The sequence below is a fragment of the Malaya genurostris genome, chromosome 2 (genome assembly GCF_030247185.1).
Source record: "Malaya genurostris strain Urasoe2022 chromosome 2, Malgen_1.1, whole genome shotgun sequence".
Taxonomy (NCBI): Eukaryota; Metazoa; Arthropoda; class Insecta; order Diptera; family Culicidae; genus Malaya; species Malaya genurostris.
In genome coordinates, this window is record NC_080571.1 from 79,433,130 (window position 1) to 79,455,904 (window position 22,775).

The 22,775-nt window shown below is 37.6% G+C and overlaps 1 protein-coding gene across 29 annotated transcripts in view; it reads right to left on the minus strand.

The window, feature by feature from the left end:
- The window catches only part of LOC131432946 (ensconsin), a 383,203-nt gene that overhangs the window by 218,845 nt on the left and 141,583 nt on the right, over nucleotides 1–22,775 (minus strand). For 7 of the 29 annotated variants that reach the window (XR_009229999.1, XM_058599556.1, XM_058599551.1 and 4 more), the window contains exon 1: nucleotides 21,980–22,241. The exons of 9 other annotated variants lie outside the window; for them this stretch is intronic. Coding sequence is in view for 3 of the 20 variants with exons in the window: in XM_058599589.1 (XP_058455572.1) it covers nucleotides 21,980–21,995 (16 nt within the window). In the remaining 17 variants the exon portion in view is untranslated. Of the gene's footprint in view, nucleotides 1–21,979; nucleotides 22,242–22,775 lie in introns of those variants that run through there. 13 more of the 29 variants (XM_058599555.1, XM_058599559.1, XM_058599557.1 and 10 more) reach the window with 4 other exon arrangements.

Genomic DNA, 22,775 nt, shown 5'->3' on the forward strand with positions numbered 1-22,775 from the left:
AAAAATGTTTCAGCTTTCAGAAAAAAATATAAAATGATATAGTGCCCATTGGTCGCAAATCATGAAAACCATCAAAAAGTTATACAATAGACTTTTTCAAACACAAAACTCCAACTTTACAATATTCGCATATTTTTCCTAAAAACAATAGGCATTTATTGACAACATATCCAAAAATTAACAGAATCGGCCGAGTGGCTCAAAACTTATGATTTTTATAAAATGTATTTTTTGAAGAAAATCGAAAATAAAATAAAAATTTATCGATCCACCCTACAAGGAAATTCACCCTAATGACAAAATTAAAAAAAATACGGGTCACATATTTTTTGATGGAGGACGGAGATTCTTCCAAATATTACGAAATTCTGAGAGATCGTGTATCAGTTTCTCATGGAATTGTTGTATAGTTAGCACCGAAGTGCCAAGTGTTATGTGCCCTAGGACAAAGAAGCTAAAGCCTTAAACAATCATCTGAATCGGCCAGTATTAGCTGAAACTTGCTTTCGTTCGGCACGTCAGGAAGAACCTTATTACAAGTAGCTATAACTTTACGTCTGCCTAGCGGTTTATGTTGAACTGCAAATGGCATAATAGTTAACATAAACTGTTATGCAGAGACGAGTGTAAGACGAAACGCAAAGATAAATCTACACACTGGAAAAAAAGTAAAACACTTTCAAACTGCTTATATTACGTGTTTAATTTTTATTTTAAACCTTATTTTAAAACCAACGCATTGACGTTAATTCGAAATTTAAGTCATTACAGATTGAATAGTTTTTCGTTATCTCGACGAATTTTGAGGAAGAATTTTAGATGAAAAATTGTTAGAATTCCATTTGGAAAGAATTTATGTCTTCAAATCAATATTACATTACAATAATTTACAATCTTTTTTTTATTTTTGAGCAGGCATAAAATGTAAAAATTGACACGTTTCATTCATTCTTACCTGCGCAGTGGACTTTGAAGTATCAGTAAATTAATTACTAACCTTTTTACATTTTCTTCCATTGAAATTATCGTAGTTCGTACCGCGAGAAACTCCTGCAGGCGAACTCATTGATCTATGTGTTAGAATAAGTGTGTCGTGAATTCATTCTACTTCATTATAGATGCACCGTTGCAGCTATGGAAGTAAAGGAATGAAACCTTGCACAATCCACACAATCAACTTATAACAACGATTTTAGATATTGAGAAGTGTGAAGAAACGTTCTAGTTTTATTCGTATTCACTCAATCCAGTTATGTCTCTGACATTACCCATCCACTTTTTGCCCTTCTAATATAGAAAGGCTAGGCAATCACTGTGATAAACCGACTTTTGAACGAAGGTCCGGAGGGCCCAGTTTCATATACCATTCGGCTCAGTTCATCGAGATCACAAAAATATCTGTGTGTGTATGTTTAAGCATTTTTACCATATTTGAATCTGAATATGTCGAAATGCCTACTGCATTTTTCCAAGCATCATTGCAGTATTCTGGTCAGAGCTCTGACTGGACATTTCAAACTCAATTATCACATGGGGTACTATTCAACGTGCTGAGTATTATTCGTGTGATTTGTGTGAATGCGATTTCGCATACTTCATATATTCTGATATGTAACTGTCCCGCATTGACGCAACTACGTATCCGGGTTTTTGGTTCTCCAAACATGGTTGAGTCTGTGTATGCGGAGTTAAAATTAAAGGATATTCTATCGTTTATCACCCAATGTGGTAAGGAGCTATAGTCAAAGAGGTTCATCGTTCTTCCTGGAGTGAATGAATCCTTTCTGTATTCACCTTAAATAGGGTTTAGCAGATTGTTTGGCAACCTTTAGGGGGTACCGAATTTACTTCTGCTCGTACATACTGCGAATCGTTCAGAATGGTGTCGCTTTTGTGAATCTCTAAATCCTCTCGGGGGTTGGAGGTTTTATTACCTGTGCATTTTGGCACCTGCAGATCGTTCAGCATCCTTTCGGGGATGCAGAATGATTTGTTTCTTTATGTTTTGTGCAGTTTTCCCACCTCACACACTTCACAATTCTTCCATGTTTCTTTTATCCTCCCCTTTCCATCAGGAAATTGATGAGAAGCTACAGCAACTAGGGGAACGTGCCACTTGAGAAAATTACTTCTGATTCCTGTGTACGTACGTCTGTGTGAATGGGACAAATAATGTCACTAAATTTTTGCAGAGATTGATGAGCCGATTTTAACAAACTCAGATAAAAACGAAAGGTCTTCTGGTCCCATAGCTTGCTATTGAATTTTATCTTTATCCGACTTCCGGTACTGGAATTAATATGCACAAATATATGAAATTTCTTAACCGATTTTTACAAATTAAAATGCAAATAAAAGGTCTTGCGATTCTATAGAAGTCTCGAAAAGTTGATACAGGTATCACAGTGCGATAAGTGAAATATTGTCATTTTAATGAGTATTTTTTCAAAATTGATGGCGAAAAGAGGTGCAAGTTTATAAAACTTATTGGTGAATTCATCTAGACCTTATTAGGTAGTGGATATATAAATCTGCTTCGGGACTACTAGTCCCCGGTTTCCGCTTCCGAACGCACCGGTAATAGTGGAGAAAAGCTCCAAAAATGGGACTCACTTCGATCTCTCAGCAACGGTTAAACCGATTTTCACAAGTCATCATTCAAATTAAAGCTCTCAGTGTCTTAAAAGATACTGTGCAATTTCATCCAAATCCGACTTCCGGTTCCGAAATTATGTGGCGATGACTGTCAAAACTTTCAAACTGTCATACAACAGGTAGCTGCTGGTACGGAAGAAGAAAACACCACCGCCTAGCACACAGCGTGCTTTGTTCAATTTTATATAGCATTCAGGGTTGTCACATTTAAATCTATGGTAGTTTTTTATCCAAAGAAAGTTTTTGATTTTATTCAAGTTTGAAAAAACAATTCTTGACAGAAACTTCTAGTGATGTTTTCGAAAATATAAGTAATATTAGAAAGGCATCATTACACCACTAGGTGGATAAATTTTTTTTTAGTTAAAAGTGACCAAGTGAAGTGAATTTTTATTAACTGCGATTTTTTTCCAGTGTGGGTAGTGTAGTGTAGAACTTTGTTATACGATTTGTCACTTATCGTTCAAAGTCGTTTGAAAAAAAAGATCTGTTTTAATACACCTTGTAATGCTTTGATGCCTTTCTCATATAACTAATGTTTTCATTATTATTACTAAGGGATTCTTCGAAAAAAAAATTCTTTGAATATTGAATAAGAACAAAAAAAGTTTGCTTGGGCATACATTAGCATAACCTTTCCAAGTTTTAACAGTTTTGACCCAGGTTAATATGCATTTTTTTTAATTTTTTGCTTTCTCGCTCTAAATGACGGTTTAAAATTTCTTCACGGTTTCAGATTAAAACACTTCTCACCTTGTTGTTCCGGATCCGGAAGTGAGTAAAAGTAAGTAAAATTAAAAGATCTGTAAATCTGGAAGTAAAATCATAAGATCTGGACAAAATTCTACATCAACTGACTTCATAGTCTTTCTATATGAGAAAGGCAGAAATGGTATTTGTTTTTATGCTTCGTCTTCCACTCATCAGTGCGTTAACAGTTTATCTGTGATTATATACAACAAACCGCTAAGCAGACGTAGACACTTTTTGCTATTGCACCGAAGTGCAATGTCTAAACTGACGTCTCGAACGAAAAACAATGTCTAAACTGACGTCTCTGGAAAAACAAAATATGAAAGGTAACTTTTTGTGACAATACCTTCATGTCCAAAAAGTTTCAATTAAATTTGCGAGGGTGCTGTCAACATTCGTTTGAGTTGACGTGAAATTCGTCTATACCCAAAAAAAGTGTTTCCTCTTTTTCGTATACAATCTTTAATTTTGTGGAACACAATTCCTTTGCCTGGCAAACAGGGATGATTCTATCGCAGTCGGTTGGCTATTGTTTAGGCACTTGAATTCAATGCCCATTGTAGTTTCTTGCTAACGCCATATCCAATCATGACGACTCACCGAAACTTCTACACCAACTCGCTACGGTTTGAGCCAATTCAACGAGGAATCCACGTAATCATGAGCTCTAATAGATGGGAGAACAAAACTGAATCGGCGATTTTATTTCCAACCTAAAGACTAATTTAAAGTCATTTTATGTCGAAAGTTAATCTCGTCTCTCTCTCTCTCTCTCTCTCTCTCTCTCTCGTCATTACATCATTCCGCATGTCATCGCCGGTGCAAATCCGGGCGCAGTTTGCGAGATTGCGAACGCGGCTCGTGACACGCGAAAAGCCGCTAGCGAATGGCGAGACTCTAGTTGAAAATGTTGTTATGACACATTCTTCATCGCGAGCTTTTCCTCCTCTCCCATGGTGACATGTGTGTGCGCGCCCGCCCGCTCGTCGATTGGTGACGGGCTTTATTATGATGGTTGGTTGTGGTTGGGTTGGAAAATCGTAAAATCACCTTCGGCACCACCTGGCGGAACACACACGCGGCAGTTGACCCTAAAGCACCTAGTTATTTGCGTCTTTGTATTAGACCAACCTGGCCGGGCAGGTTGAAGGCAATTAAGGCTTAATGAGAATTGTAATGGCGTGAAGTCACAGGTTCTGATATATACATTTTTTTTCGATATATACTTTCAAATCGAATTGACAGGTTGGTGTTGTTGTTCGTATATTTAGCGGACACCAGAAAGCAATAATATTCGGACCAGTGTGCGCCACTGCAATGTGGTTGGCCAAGGATGGTGTGACCAGTAGCTTTTTTTTTTCTTTTCGTTCTCCAGTCTGGTGGGACGATGTGGATATTGTTGTATCAACTTTGTTTCAAAAGTGTAACTGTTGGGCCGTATCGAAGTGAAGGGACCTACCAGTGGCTGTACCGCACGGACACCCCGCGTGAAGAAATCAAACTATCAGATGAATGAAAGAGAAATCCATCATTGATTCAAAGTATAATCAGAGCTCTGTTGGTATATTGAATTTGTGAATTTAGGTTAAATTTCCTATCGTGTCATCGTTGTGCTCGAATAACTTGATTTTTTATACAAATAAAATTGACATTAGTTTTATATGTTGAAGTCGATAATATACAATACGATTTCATAATTTTAAATAATTCAACAGTTTTCTTCTATTGTGAAAAATTGTCATTCTCTTGCTACGTTTGAAAAAAAAGATAGATCAAATATTTTTTTTTACATTTTTATGGATCAAAGGTCTGCTCTGTCATTGAGCCAGCCTCGAGATATGTGAAAATCGTGTCTTATAAACAAACCGATTTTGCAAGAAAACATGTACTGTGCACGATCGGTGAATTTCAGTGAAAATGAAAGCAATAAAAACCTCTTTTTAATCTACCTAGTGGTGCATATCTCTTTTTATTCAAACAGTATCTTTAAAACATACTTTTTTCACTAAAATAATTTCTGACCCTAGTTTAGACTGATAATTTCGGACAAAAATTAATTCAGATTGTTTCGCTTAGTTCAAATTAAACGGATGGAAATAAATGCGTTTTGACGGTTACGTCACTTATGCCGTTATATCTGCGGAACCGGAAGTGACAGCCAATTGGTCTTCGAACTTGATTCAGGACCCAAGAGTAGCTTTCAAACGAGCCCAAGTTTGATTAAATCAGTTCAGCCGTCATCGATAAAATTGAGCCGACGGATAACAAGTTCTTTTTATCGATTACGTCACTTATATCGTTATATCTCCGGAACAGGAATAGGACAACGAATTATTCTTCACAATTCAAGTGTAGCTTTGAAATGGGTCTAAGTTTGTGGAAAAAACGGTTCAGCCATCTTTGAGAAAATTGAGCGGAGAGAAAAGTCTTTCAAAAGTTGCACACACGGACGTAAGAGGAACTGGCTGCATCATTATGTGTCACACGAAATGTTATTTCCCTACATCTAAAAGAATTTAGGATCATCCAAAAGGCTAAAACGAAGTCGTTCTAACCCTTATTCTGAATAACGACGTATTGATTTTTCGATCGAATGTGGTTCGATCGAATCCTAGCTACCTTTGATTTTACTAGCGGAATACAAATGAGATACGATCGACAAAATCGATACGTCGTTATTCAAAATAAGGCAGATTGCATTGTATTGTTACTGGTGACGAAAAGTATTCGTTCCAAAAAGAAATATACGTATGGGAATGGGGATATCGGGATGGGCGAGATCGTCACCTTTTAAGCAGACTACCTGGGTTCTATTCCCGAAGGGTCATAAAGCTTAAACCTCTATAATCAAAATAACAAACAACATAAAAACATTTAAGCTAAGCCTCGTGTTGACCCAAACTAGTTCGTTTCAAGCGGACATAACAACGCAAATGTGGTGACTTTTATCAAAATCTACCTTAATCATTATAAATTGTGATTAAAAAACTACAAGAGACAGCCCTGTAATGTTGTTCGAACTGTTGACGTATACAACTATTATAAGAGGCACTTTGAATATTTAGACAGCAGTTTATTTTTAATTTTCTTTTCGTTTCGTCTTAGTCAGTGCAGAGCAGTTCAAATTGAACTGCTTCGTGCAAACTTAAGCAGTTCAACTTGAACCGCTAATCAGACGTAAAGTTAATGCTATTTGCAAAACACTTTGAATTTGGCACCGTATTGCCACGTCTTTACTAAAGTGCCTAAGCACAAACATAGGCTAACCCTTAAATGAGTTTATTTTTGTCACACTTATTTGTGTCTATGCGAAATTCTTTAAAAACGCAGTGAGCGACACTCGAGTGCTCCATGATGAAAAACTACTAGACGAAAATAAACCATCATCCTTCTACTTTCCGATGCCGTGTTCGGTTTATCCATCCCTTGTTTGGTTCCTGTGTAACCAGAGAACAAAGTAGGACAGATTCCTTTTAGCAGCCCTGTATCTCCTGAACGGGAGCGGGTCATTTAGCCGAAAGTCATTTCGTCGAAAGTCGTTTCGTCGAATGGGTCATTTCGCCGAAAGGACAATTTCGACGAAAGGGCCATTTCGACGAAAGGGTCATTTCACGAAAGTATAATTTTGAATACATAACATAATTTATTAGGAAATTCCAAATTCTGGTTATGTATCAAAATTATCTATTTGTTTTTATGGCTCCTGAATAATTGATGTGGCGAAGCCAAAGATGTTTCGGCGGCCTCTTGCATACAAACCTGTAATCGCTTCGTTTACCCGGCGAAATGGCTTTCGGGTAAATGACCCTGATCCCTCCTGAACCGGAAGTGCCCAACGAACCTTCTTGATTCGATTGAGTTATGATCCACTTTATCGGTTGCGTCAATTATAGTATTATTTCATCCGAACGAATTGTTCGAGCGTAATATGTGACCATATCAAAACTTTCAAACGAGTCCATGTTTGTCGAAATTGGTTCAGATATCTATGAGAAAGTAGATCGTTTTGTTGGTTACATCACTCACACGATTACATCCCAGGAGCCGAAAGTTTTCGCCATGAACTATTCAAACTATTCATGTAACCCAATACAGAGCAATTTCAGAATTTCAGACTACAGGAGAGGTGATAAAATCTTGCTTCGAATGAAACTTTGTTATCTCTTCATTTAATAAACAGTTTTTTTTTTCACAGGAATTTTTTTCTCAATTTTACGTCGAAATAATTTCTTCTCTATTTTCATCTATTTTCTGAGCATTTTTTTTTTGGTATTTGTCTTCTTCCTTGCTATCAAGATTATAAATTGAATGATAAAAATCAACTATCGCGAAGATCCGTTAATGTTACAATGTTAACAACAGAAGGAACATAGATCGGTACATTGTATAAATAGTAGCAAAAGGCTTGTTTATTTATTCAGCTATAAATGTTTGATCACTTAACTCCGACAGATTTAAAGTAAGTAACTTATTAATTTTTTCTTGGTAGCCGGCTGTCCAGATCAACCAATAGACCCAATTTTCCTACATTTTCCATGAATGAGAACTGGTAAATTTTTTTTTCGGTAAAGAACTCGAAAATATTCGACATGTATTATTTTATTCCAATATGGTACGTGGAATTTTGGAGATTTTGAAGTTTCGAAGTTTAAAAAAACAGCCTTTTTTCAACAGCCTGTACTGTAAAATCTAATAAAAATACTAAAATTCGTCCAAGACATGAAATGTGCGTCTTTTCCTTAGCTTTCAAATAAACGATTCCATAAACCAACCATAAAAGTTAGTTTCATGAAAAAAGTTAAAAATAATAAACAAATAAAAACATTTCCAACTTGGGCCTATTTTTTTTTCTTTTTTCGGTTGAAAAAAGAAGCCTTAGGGGTTTAATTCAATCTTGGCAAAGTTTCAGAGTGGAAAGATTATTACTTTCGGAGCAGTGAATTTTTCAATAACGACCCGCACGCGCGAAGTGTACCGCAGCGCAACTCGCCCGAATACGGGTTTAACTTGTCGACACATGTCGCGCCACTAATCGAATCTTATCTTTGACAGTTTATTGTTCAAATATTTGACTCATGTTATCTAAAATAAAAAAAAACAATCGTTGCTTTGGGTTTCTTCTTCCCGGATTGCCGGTTCAATGCATAGGACGCTGGTCTTACAAGCCAGTTGTCGTATGTTCTAGACCCGACCTGGAAGGGTTCTTAGTGTCAGTAGGATCCATAGTACTAGCCTTGCAGTGATTCTGTAAACTAAGAATCGGCTGCGAAGTCTGTTGAAACAGAAAGGCCAAATTCCACAAAAGGAATGTAATACCAAGACTTTGCTTTTTTTCTTCTTCCCTTCTTGAGAAAGTACATTTTTGCAAGCAAATGATGTTTCGTGTGCACCGTGTAGGCAGAAAGCGAGTAAAATTGGGGCAAATGATTTACGTGGGTATTAAAATAGTGCTAACAAACAGTTATGGAAAAGTTGTGAAATGATGCCATTTTTACTATTCAGCTGTGAGGAAAAATTCTGCTGATGCAATAGTGATCACAGATTATAAATTCTCTGAGACTGATGACAATGATGATAATGTGTCTATATTCAGCGACTATACAGAAGTAATTCTTATATTTACATACATTGTAACATTGCATTCCTCAAATTTTAAAATTTCGATTGCCTTCTTAGAATGAACCATATTTGCCTTCCGGTTATTTTACCGGATTGAAACAAAAATTTCATGCAAAAGATGCAGCTAAACCCAAGAGAATTCGAATTTTAACTGTTTGGCCAAACAACTGGAGTATTCGTAAGACAGCGCATACGATGAACACATCAAGATATTTTGTTACGAAAGTAGGGAATTTCGTGGGAAAAAAATGATTACCGCGATTTCGAGAACAAAAAGTAAAAACTATTTTTTTTATCAAACTTTTGATGTCTTTCTATTAAAAATCAATAATTAAATATTTTACAGAAAAACAATTTTTCCCTGGAATAATAATTAAAGTCAAACAATTTAACACGATGCACACAAAACATCATTAACTAGCAAAAAATCGATCTTTTCAAGAAGGGAAGAAGAAACTCGATGCAACGAATGTTTTTGATTTTTGAACTCATTTTTACACCGCGATCGTAACTGAAACGTTGCTAACAATAAACTTTCACAGTTAAGATTCGATCAGTGGCGCGACATGTGTTCACAAGTTAAGCCCGTATTCGAGGGAGTTGCGCTGCAGTACACTTCGCGCGTGTGGGTCGTTATTGAAAAATTCACTGCTCCAAAAGTATTAATATTTCCACTCTGAAACTTTGCCAAGATTGAATTAAACCCCTAAGGCTTCTTTTTTCAACTGAAAAAAGAAAAAATAATTAGGCCCAAGTTGGAAATGTTTTTATTTGTTTATCAATTTTTAACTTTTTTCATGAAACTAACTTTGAAGGTTGTTTTATGGAATCGCTTATTTCAAAGCTAAGGAAAAGACGCACATTTCATGTCGTGGACGAAGTTTTGTATTTTTATTAGATTTTACAATATAGGCTGTTGAAAAAAGGCTCTTTTTGAAAACGCGAAAATTCAAAAATTCATATCTCGAAAATTCCACGCACTATATTGAAATAAAATAATACATGTCGAATATTTTCGAGTTCTTTACCGAAAAAAAAAGTTAGATGAAAAAAAAATTTGGTGGCTGATTTTTCGTAGAATGCCTCATATGTACAGCCTCTAGTAACTACAAGTGTTGGACTAACATCCCTTCCCATTCCTTAGATTATCCACGATTGGGCCTGGTCGGTGCCGGCACTGATCAATGAATTCTGGGGATACCAGAAGGGGTCAGGGTCACCCCACCGAATGCCATTTCGACCTACAATCGTAGTTCTGAAATATCTTATATTTAAAATAACGGATAAATTCATTTCTCCGCGTTTAATCCAGAATGACTGCTCACTTGATTATTTTTCCAGTTTGATTCATGATCCTTATAAAGGAGTTCCCAACAAAACTTGTTGACTTTATTAGCTACTAAGTACCACAGAACCGGATGGCGGTTCAATGCATAGGGCGCTGGTCTTACAAGCCAGTTGTGGTATGTTCGAGTCTCGACAAGGAAATATTTTTAGTGTCAGTAGGTGCTAGTAGTACTAGCCATGGAATGATTCTGTACTCTATGAATCGGCCTATTCGGTGAAATGGCATTCGGCGAAACGACTTTCGGCGAAATGACCAGTTCCCACCAGAAGATGCACAAGTGTCATATTCCGATTCTAAAAATGATCAACAAATCTAAAAATCTCAAAACGGAAACATTGCATCATCCGAGTTCTCGAATAAATTGGGTGTTCGGCGCAAGGTAGCAACTTGGGACCTTTGTTTTTTGTAGTATTTTTCAACAATGTTGCATTGCTCTTGTGATCTGGTTCAAAATTTTTCTACGCAAGTGAATTAAAGCTGTATCTCGCGGTTCGTAGTGTGCAGGATTGCCGACGATTGTAAAAAGGTCCGTGCTTAGTACGTTCATTATCTCTAATGATGTCAATTCTCTGTCAGCCGTTGGATAAAAAAACACACTTGCTTATTTTGGAAAAAAAATAATTAGAACCAAGTAAATATTTTCAGTAGAGCTTGTTTTCTGATGTCTGCTTTTTGCCTTCCTATTAATCCATCAAGCAATCCGGGTAGAAAATTGGGGTTACGAGTTTTGAATGAAATCCATTCCTCAAGTAACGCCTTTTCTGTCCATGACTAATTTTCATGGAAGAAAGCTTATTGCTCATGATTTGAATCCTGTTCATCATAGAATCATGAACAATTATCATGACTTTATGACAAGTTAAAATGATCAGTTTCATGAATTTTAATCATGACTGAATTTCTTTCGGTGTACATTGAAGGATGGTTTGCCAGTCCGATTATCTAGGAATTCTCTGAAAAGGTTTCAGCTCCAGTAACGGAGTTGCAACCAGGGGTGATCGTTTAAGCTCAATATTCATTAGTCTTTACATTGTGCGACAACCTGCCTTTGGATGATTTTTACCAAAACATTTTTGTTGAGAGTTTCTCTTCAATTTGTTGCATAACGCTTAATCACTCCAAATAACACCAAAACTGCTAACTTATTACCAGACATTCAGACTGATAAAACTCCAAGCGGTTCTGTTCTGGACAAATTTTTGAACAACTAACAAAAGAAAGACTCCAACCGAATATATCAAAAGATTTTTCGGTTTTCCAAAACACTGAATTGACTTCACTTTTCGCAGCACATAAACACAGTTTAATTCTTATTAACGATACCTTTTTCAACCAACCTAAAATTATTTGCGGTTGTAAAAGCTGTTTAATCTAAAATAGCCCATAAAACCTTTGTTTCGCAATAGGCGAAAGTAAGTTCATACAATAAGTTTTACGATGATTGCCTCATTAAGATATAGTGCACAATAAATTCCCTTTCAAAATTTTGAAGTTCACAAGAAAAGCGGTTTACGTTGAAAACCGAAACAATTACGTTTACGCATCATTCTTAAACTCGTAATCTAAACCGCTGACCTGAATGCGTTCCTCACGCGTTCAAGTATCCCCGAAAAAAAAACCAATAAACTCCTAGCATCGCACTGCACCGGACAGACAAAACCGAGACTGGTTGGCACAATTATGTTAAAACATTAAGAACATCCTTCCCCCACGCGAGTACCTTGACATTTTGGGAAGGAGACCCAGTACTCGCAGAAAAGCAACCGAGAAAATGCAGCGAGACGGTGCAACGATGATTTACAACCCGTTGCGCCCTCCGGGAGGTTGTGTACCCGGGGACGGACCATCGCGATACAACACCACAGCCTGTGTGCGCAGTAACTGGGCTGGGATGGGATCTGACTAACGAGACTCGATTATGAGATTGTGATGGAAAGTGTAAAATCAGTTACGAAGTTACCACCGCGGACTGGCTGCGGGCAGCGGTCATAATTGTTTGAAGACGGCGATGATGATGAACCCACCGACGATCGCCGCTAGGCGGTGCGGGAAGGTGATAACGAGTGAAATTCCAAGGAACACGTCTGACCCGGCTGTTGCATTCCAAAACCCCGCACAAGGCAAGGCGGCATCAGAAGCTACACGCTGTGATGCGCGCGTTCTTGTCGTAGATCGTTTGGGCGACCTGTTTTGGAAAAGAACCGTCGAACCGTTAAACTGGTATTCCGAAAAGAGTTGATTCCATTATGACCACCACGATACACGAAACATATTTTTCTTTCTCGTGTCGACTTTAAAAGGCGTTTGTTTCTTTCTTTTTCTTTCTTTGAATCCCGTGGCATCTTCCTTATCAAACACCCACGCGCACAAGCTCAAACTACTATCTCTTTCTCCAAAACACGTTAGCACAAATTTTCCGATCACTGACTGACTGTCGGTTACTGGGTCCAAATCGTAAATTTTCACAAAACTGTCGTTTTCTCCTAATCAAATCAACCGCGGCGGCGCAGAGGGCGGCAATGGGCTTTCTCGTTCCACCGCGCAAACACTGCACAACACGAACCAACAACAACAACAAAAAAACACACAAGGCAAATTCCAAATTTCAATGGTTGATCGATTTTGTGATGAGCTTCGGTTTGCAATTCAAACTATTCGGGTCCAAACGTACAATAATTTCACTTCGCGCCTGACCAACACCAAACTCTCACTGCCCGGGGTTTGAAAATTTTGGACGGATTCGCCGAACTCCTCTAGCGGATGCCCCGGATCGTTTCTTCATCACGTGCCCGGCTTTCACCGAGAGGACCGAAGTGAATCACTGATGCGCAAAAGCGCATGTGTCTTTGCTGCTGCCCACAGCTCACAGGCCCACGCCCGTGGGCTCGGAAGTTTCTTCCCGCCAGCAGCTGGTTGCCACCATCACCGAATGATGGAGCTTTCATCTATCTTCGGTCATTAAGCTAGTAGTGCGGTGAATGTTTGCCCAACTTAGGCGAGGATTGTTGGGTGCAAAATTTGGCAATGTCATGACATTGATTTATGGGGACCGTGCTCGCGATTCGGATGCATCCGTTGTTATCTTGTTGTGCTGGGACGGTTTGGTACTCGACCGGGAGATTCAGTTTGTATAATATTTTGAAAAGTTTGGTTACTGATTTGAGGCCGATGCCTGCTCGAATTGATTTTTTTAATAATATTTATCAACTTTCGATATCAAAATTGAATCAAGTTGCAGATGAATTCCCAGGCTTCTTTGATTTGCTTCGAAAGTTATCTGAATAATAAATTCATTTCAAACGAAAGATAAGAGAAGAAAAATCGCTTCGGCGAGTTTGTCAAAATTGTACTACTTTACGTAAGTTTAGCAGTTCAAGTTGAACTACTCAGCTGCACTAGCTAGCCAAGTTAAAATGCAAGGCACTAACAAATCAAAGACGAAACAAAAAAGAACAACATATTCTTGTGCCACTAGCAAGAAATGATTACCTGAATGATAATGATAATTTTATAATTTGATTAATTTTCCAAAATATACAAAAAAGCATCTCGCTTGTCTTGTACGAGAACTGGAAGTCAAATGGAAGATTTTGAACAATATTAACTTTCTTAGAACAGAAACTTCTACTCTCATATTACCATAAGGTCGCATCAATATGCAACAAGGAATTTAAAAAAAAAAACGTGTTTCCCGAAGATAGGACTCGATTTTATAAATCTTCTCCAAACCGAGGAACCGCTCTGTCAGTTGAGCCATTCTGGAGATCCGATTAGATAAAGTTCTTTGGAATAAACTATTGGACCTTGTGTCTTCATAACGCAAGCAATCCTTCACACACAATCATTTTCTGGGTGTAGAAATTTTAAAACTTATTTCTGTCCTCCACTTCCGCGACTTCTTCGATTAGATTCGAAAGTTACTTCAAGAATAAATTCGTTTCACGTATGCTTAGAAGTTCAATCTGAACTACTCAGCTGCACTAGCTAGCCAAGTTAAAATGCAAGGCACCAACAAATCAAAGACGAAACAAACCAAAGTCAACCATTGCGACCCAAATATGACATTACTCAATGATACAACCCTAGTTTTAAGTTAGTCGTAAATTAAAATTAGTAAAAGCCCTTGGCATCTTAGAGCTTAAGCAGTGTGCCTTAAACATTATATTCTTGAATAAAAAAAAAAATGAAAAAAAAAAAAGACGAAACAAAAAAAGAACGAAATATTTTTGTGTCTCTAGCATGTAACGGCTACCCAAGCCTCTGAATGATAATTTTATAATTTGGTTAATTTCCCAAAATATACAAAGAAGCATCTCGCTTGTCTTGTACGAGAACTGGAAGTCAAATGGAAGACTTTGGACAATATTAGCTTTCTTAGAACAGAAACTTGCACGATCGTATCAATATGCAACAAGAAATTTGCAAAAACTTATCCCGCAAAGATGAGACTCGATTCTATAAATCTTCTCTAAACCGTAGAACTGCTCTATCGATTGAGCTATTGTGGAGATCCGATTAGACAAAGTTCCTTGGATTAAACGATTGGACCTTGTGTTTTCATAACGCAAGCAATTATTTACACACAATCATTTACTGGGTGTAGAAATTTCGAAATTTAGTTTTGTCCTTCACTTTCGCTACTTCTTGGATTAGATTCGAACGTTACTTGAAGAATAAATTCGTTTAACGCATGGTTAGAAGTTCAAGTTAAACTAATCAGCTGCACTAGATAGTCAAGTTAAAATGCAAGGCACTAACAAATCGAAGACGAAATAAAAAAAGACCGAATTAGTTTCGTTTCACGAATGATAAATTTACAATTTGATTAATTTTCCAAAATGTACAAAGAGCATTTCGCTTATCTTGTACGAGAACTGGATGTCAACCGGAAGACTATTAGCTTTCTTAGAACAGAAACTTGCAAGATCGTATCAATATGCAACAAGAAATTTGAAAGTACTTATCCCGCAAAGGTGAGACTCGATTCTGTAAATCTTCTCCAAACCGGGGAACTGCTCTGTCAATTGAGCCATTCTGGAGACCCGATTCAAAAAAGTTTCTTCGAATAATCGATACAGACCTAGTGGACCTAGATTCGAAAGTTACTTGAAGAATAAACTCGTTTCACGTACGCTTAGAAGTTCAAGTTGAACTACTCATCGGCACTAGCTACTCAAGCTAAAATGCAAGACACTAACAAATCGAAGACGATGTTTGCGAAAACAAGACACTTGGGTTGGGTGCCTCTAGTACGTAAAAGCAAAGCCTTGGTACTACATTCCAACATTGAACCACCAACCCGGACCTCTAGTGATGGTCATCGATGGTCAAAACATGTAAATAATAATCCATTTTGATCGCACTCGTCTTATACAAGAACTGACGTCAACCGGGAAATTTTGGGCATTATTAGCTTCTTTAAAACAGAAACTTCCACTCTCATATTACCAGAAGATCGTATTAATATCGAATAAGAAATACGCAAAAACGTCTCCCTTATAGACGTTCTTCAAACCATGGACCTGCTCTATAGATTGAGCCATTCTGGAGATGTTGATAAACGATCCGATTGAACGAAGGTCCTTCAAATAAACGATCGGCAGTAGTGGCTTTACAACGAAAGCAAGTATCTACAGACAATCATTTGCTGGGTGCAGATATTTTAGGAAGGGAAGTTTTCTTTGACTTTCCAGGCTTCTTCGATCAACCTTGAAAGTTACTTGAAGAAAAGGTTTAGCAATTCAAGTTAAAATGCAATGCACTAACGAATCGAAGACGAAACATAAAAATAACAACTAAATAGTTTCGTATCTCTAGCACGGAACAATTACCCAAGCCTCTGTATGATAATTTTCGAAATTTCACATAAAAGCATCACGCTCGTCTTGTACGAGAATAGGACGTCAACTGGAAAATTTTGGACAACACTAGCTTTCTTAAAAACAGAAAAGTTTCATCCTCATATTACCACAAGATGCGTATCAATATGCAACAAGAAATTTGCAAAAACTTATCCCGCCTAGGTGAAACTCGATTCTATAAATCTTATCCAAACCGTAGAACTGATCTATCGATTGAGCCATTCTGAAGAACCGATTAGACAACAAAGATCCTTCGAACAAACGATTGGTGGCTTTATAACGCAAGTAAGCATTTACCCACAATCATTTGCTGAGTGTGGAAATGTTGACATTTATACCGTTTTCGTTTTAGAACCTACACGAGGGTGACTCTGACTCCGAGTAAAATGAGCACGTGGTACGCGCCCTAAACAATAACTCATATAAAAAAGAAAAAATAAACAAACTCGCATGGATGCGTGGTGCGACCCGAGAAAAATTTCAGAGCGAAACTACGCGATTGGAGTCCGATCTGGAGCGACCCCAGGTTGCTAAAACAAACTCATCAAAAGTTGTTTTGACGACTCTGGTTCAGCTCTCGGGCTGCTCTGATCAATAAACGAAAACGGTATCAGTTTTGTCTTGCACTTTCGCGACTTCTTGGATTAGATTCGAAAATTACTTGAAGAATAAATTCTTCTCACGTATGTTTAGAAGCTCAAGTTTAACTACTCAGCTGCACTAGCTAGTCAAGTTAAAATACAAGGCATTAACAAATCGAAGACGATGTTTGCGAAAATAAGAAAATAGTTGGGTGTCTCTAGTACGTTAAGGGGCGGGTAGGGTCTAACACTTTTCAAAAATCATTATTTTTCTTTTTATTCTCTTATAGCAAAACATTTCAAGAATATCTTTATCTTTACTTATCTCATACTGCGAAGAAGTAAGAGCTCGGCACACAGGCCCAAGATTTCTGCTTCGATTGACTTAAAAATAAAAAAAAAACATTCTTGAAATGTTTCATTATAATAAATTATAAAGGAAAAAATATGATTTTTTGAAAATGTTAAACTTCACAGGCTTCCTGGAGTAATAAATTGTTTTCGGGGACGGGAATAGCGAGATTGGATAGTCGATGCCTTTCACGCAACCCACCTGGGTTCGATTCCCAATCCCGCACATAGGGTCAAAAGGATTTTCTGGTCCGAAGAGGCGAATGACCTTAAGCTGTTAAAGCCTCTATAATTGAAACAAAAAATAATAATAAATTGCTTCCATTGATTTTGTAGACAAAAAACATTAAACGCGTTTTGCTCAAAAGCAGGTTTTAAAAGTCCGTGTCCCTCGTCATTACTGCACCATTTTTTTCAAATTTTGTACACACTTTTTATATATAAAATATTAAAAAAAAAATCAAACAGAAACGTTGGGGTCTACAAAAACTTCTACTTTAATTATGCTGCTTTGATTTGTTCACGTCTGATTAGTCTGCGCTGAGATACAGTGGACACCGCAAATCATGAAGCGTCCTAAAAATACCTCTTCTCCGACTTATTACCTTCTCCAAACCGTGGAACTGCTCTATCGATTGAGTTATTCCGGAGATGTAGAGACACGATCCGGTTGAACGGAGTTCTTTCAAGTATACGATCGGCACTAGTTGCTTTACAAAGCAAGCAAGTATCTACAGACAATCATTTGCTAAGTGTAGATATTTTGAAATTAAGTTGTCGAAGAAAAAATTCGTGCCAAACGAAATCAGAATACAAAAAAAAAACAGTTCTCTTCGTTTGTTAAAAGTTTATCATTTAAAAAAATTACATACTAATTACATAATTAGCATTTTGAGATGAACTGTTTAGCTGCACTAGCAACTCAAGTGGAAGTACTACGTTTTGAAGAGTCGAAAACGTTAAAATAGAAAAATAGTCACGTTCACTTAACACAAACTGCTACCCGGATATTTTTTAACGTTTTGGTTCTGAACTTTACAAAAAAAAGCATCGCGTTCATCTTGTACGAGAACTTCCTTAAAACAGAAACCTCCATTCTTATAATATCACAAGATCGTATCAATATCCAACAAGAAGTTTGCAAAAACGTGTTCTCCAAAGATAGGGACTGGTTTTCTAAATAGTGGAAGTGCTCTGTCAGTTGAGCCATTCTGGAGACATGGAAAAACGATCCGATGGAATATAGTTCCGCAAGCCAGCAAAAATAGACAATCAATTGCCGAGTGTAGATATTTTGAGATTTGGATTTTTCTTCGACTTTCGAGGCTTCTTCGATCGAGTAAATTCGTTTCATACGAAACATCAGTAAAAAAAAATTAAATCGCTTCGTTTGCTAAAATTGTGCTATTTTAATTAAGCAAATTTTTAAATTCAAGATGAACTGCTACGCTTGGATGAATCGAAGATGAAACATAAAAAGTATAAGAATATAAGTCGATGAATGAGAACAGTTATGTTTACTGGACATGTACTGGTACTCCTGCGGTCCCAAAACCCCTAAATGACGACTAAATTTCCATTCATTCGGCACTTTAATAAAGGCATGGCACTTCGGTGCAAAAAGTGTATATGTAAGTAGCATAAACTTTCCGTCTGCTAAGCGATATATGTTGTATCGTTAGGTGGCATTAGTAGCTCAACAATAAACTGCTAATGCACTGATGAGTCGACGACGACATATACACCAAATCCCTAAATCACAAGAAACTAGTTTATGGACTTTAGGTTTAAATTTTGCAAAGAAGTATCGCCTTCGTCTTGTACGAGAACTGAATAACAACTGAAAGAGTTTGGACAACATTAGCTTCTAACACGGAATTTTAAAATCGTGGAACGGCTCTGTCAATTGAGACACTCTGTAGATGAGAAAAAAAAAACAATCCAATTGAATAAAGTTTCTTCAAGTAAACATGATGAGCATATAGCTTTGAGCCTTTAGCTAGTAAGCTTTGGAAGATAATTTTCAAATTTATTAAATTTAACAAAGTATCGCGTTCGTCTTGTACGAAAACTGTTGTCAACTGGAAAATTTGTGGATAATATTAGCTTTCTCAAAACAGAAAATTACTATATCATATAACCAGAAGATCATATGAATATTAAACGAAAAAATTTTCAAACCAGGGAACTGCTGTGTCAATTAAACCACTCTGAAGGTGTAAAAAAACGATTTAATTGAAATTTGCTTCATGTTCTTCAAGTAAAGTATCGGCTCTAGCAGCTTCATAAAGTGAGCTACTGATAAATAATCATTTGCTGGGTGTAGATATTCTAAAATTTAGATCTTTCGCTTACGCGACTTCTCGATTAGTTTCGAAAGTTTCTTGAAGAATAAATTCATTTCATACAAAACATCAAGAGAGAGAAAAAATAATTCCCTTAGGCGAATTAGTGTAAATTTGATACAAGTGGATCTGAACAAAATTTGAGTTATTCTTATGGTATCTGAAGACCTCTTAGTTGAATCTAAGACAATAAAAATCGGCTTAGCCATCTTCGAGAAAAGTGAAAAAGTTTTTTCTTTTTTTTTTTTGGTGCATATCACCCTGAAAATTCCAAAACCGGAAGTCTAACAAGAACAAAATTCAGAATATTTGTATGAGACCGTGAGACCTTTAATTTGAATCTTAGTTTGTGTAAATTGCTTCAGCCGTCTCCGGTAAAATTGAGTGACATTATTTTCATTCTTTTGGTGCATATCACTCTGTAATTCCGGAGCCGGAAGTCGGATCCAGATGAAATTCAGGAACTTTGTTTAGGACTATTTAACCGATTTGTTGATTCTTTTCGGTAAAGATTAAAAAAAAAACTTCATCTTTGATTTTTGTACAGCATAACGTTTCGGTTTACTGTTCTTCAGCGATCGGCAGTCGCATTTACTAAAAATTCACACTTCATACTCTATAGAATGAATATGTGTGAATTTTTAGTACAGGGTGAGCCATTTAAAGTGGTAGCATTGGTTTCTGAACAAAATATATGAAATAGACATTCTTATTTATTTTCATTTCGATCATAATTTATTTTGGTTAAAGGAAAAAGCAATTTTTTTAAATGATTTCAACTTTTTCCATTGTTTTGGCCGATATGTCTTTGAGTTGAGCTATGGTTCTTGTCTTATCAACGTATACCTTGGATTTTAAATAGCCCCACAAAAAAGTCTGGTGGCGTCGAATCGGGTGATCCCAGTCCAGTCAATATCATCGTTTTTCGATATGACTCGTCCGAAGAACAATGGTCGTAACAAATCGATTGTTAGTCGAGCTGTATGGCATGTTGCACCGTCCTGTTGGAAACCAGTAGCCATTCAAATCATTTTCACGAACAATGGGCACCACAAAATCATTTCTAATGGCTGGAGAACGATCGCCATTAACAGTTTTCGTTGCTCAATCATCCTCCTGGAAAAAATAGGCGCGAATCATCATATCCGCACAAATACCAAACCAAATTGTAACTTTTTGGTCGTATAGAGGCTGTTCCTCAATTAATTGAGGGGTTTCAGTGGCATAGGACCGACAATTTTCGCTTATTAATACATCCCTTTAACGTGAAATGTGCCACGTCTGACATGATGATTTTTCGCCAAAAGTGGGTCTCGTTTTGAATATAAAACTGAACAATTTCAACGCGTTCTGTTCTATTTAAAGCACGCTGCCAATGAAAACCGATCATACAATAATCAAAGAAAGGTTCCTTCGTAATTTGTGTGTAACAGGTCGTTTATAAGATATCTCTTATCTCCGAAAAAGCACAAATCTCAAAGACTGACAACACCATAATTAAGAATGGATCAGATCAAAACTTTGACGCCGACAGCGGATCGAACATTGCGGTTCCTCCATTTTTTTTGTTTTCTGATTCTGATAGTTCTCAGATTTTTCATTCTCCACAATTTCCCTCCCGTCCTTTGGGCCCCTGTCGCTGCACCATACCGTTGCACCACGATAAAAAAACGCACGAACGCTGTTGCACCACACACCCCGACCCGCATTATACAAACACCGCAACCGAGTGACCGTAATTGTTGAACATCAATTTCAATGAAAAAAATATTCAACTTTGCTTTTTTTCGCCACTTTACATCCACAAAACGGGCGGCAACCGTTTGAATCTTCGTTTCTTAGTTGTCTTAATCTCTAAGCTTATCTGTTGCACCAGTTATGCTCGATTTATTGTTTTTTTGAATGCATGTGCTCCACTGTCTCGCTCTCTCTTGCTCTGGCTCCGCGAGAAGATGATGAGGCAGATGCAGCCGGCGGCAGTGCTTCATCATTGGTTTTTGTTGATCTAATAGCAGGCACTAATCGTGCGCTAATATGCACCTAATGACAACAATGAGGGAAGAAGCCATCACGAACGGCACACTGCGCACATTTTGGTTCGGTTTTACTAAGAAAGGAGATCACCAGAGTGGGCGATGCAGGCGTGCCCCGCTAATGTTCGAGTTATAAACAGAAACGAACACACACGCACAAACAGGTACACCGGTTTATAGAGAAGTGATCTCCATTCAGTCACTTTGAATTGTAAATTTCATCTCAATTATCAATCAGGCACCTCTACAAAGAGAAATAACTTTTGCAACTTGAACTCCTTGCCAGCCTCCGTCTGACACAGAAAAAAAACCTAAGCTAAGTTGTGTACAAAACTCGATTAGGGCCCGGTTAGCTAATTCACAACACACGTTTCACGATAGTTTTCAGCTGAAAACTATTTACACGTCGTCATTTAGTTTCGACTTCGATTACCTTCGTTATCACTCATAGGAAAGTAAAGTTTCCCACTGACTTGGAGTGCTGGAAGGAATCCACTTTCCGCAGTACGGTCTTGACAACCCGTGGAGCCAATCGTAATGAGTCACTGACAGTTAACCCGTTTGTGATTGAATGGTGACCGAACCGGCTTCGATCGAATAGCAACAACTACGACAACGACTACGGCGACGACGACGACGACGACGAAGGCGAGAGTGTTCCGATGCGACGAACTGTTAACGTTGTACTAAATCACATTTATCCGTGTGGCGTCTTTGAGAGGGTCCCGCGACGACGCTCGGTACTAACAGCAAGCAACAACAACAACAACAACTCAAAACAGCGGACCAGTTGCGGCGAGTCGAAGATTTCAACGCCAGTCAGACAGAGCGCCTCTCTCTTCTGGTGCAAGTGCGAGAAACAAACTACTCTCGGCTCTGGTTGGGAGCGAGTTTTGCGAGCGGTGCATGCATCATGTAGGAATGTTTTTGTTTTGTGATTCCATTTCACCTCATGGTGTTTTCTCGATAGTGCGCTTGTTTTCATTTTTTTTTTCACCGGAGATGCGAGAAAGAAGTTCGTGGATTAGTAGTTCGCTCTTTTCGGAGTCTGGCATCACTATTAAGGTGCAGTTACACTGTCGGAAAGTGAGAACACGGTAATTTCGTAACGAGAAAGATTTGCTATGAAACAAATGTTGCTTTAATGCGGACATGATCCTGTCACATTCGGTAAAGCTGCTACGAAAAAAATAGTCTCCACAACTTATCAACAATTACACAACTAAGTT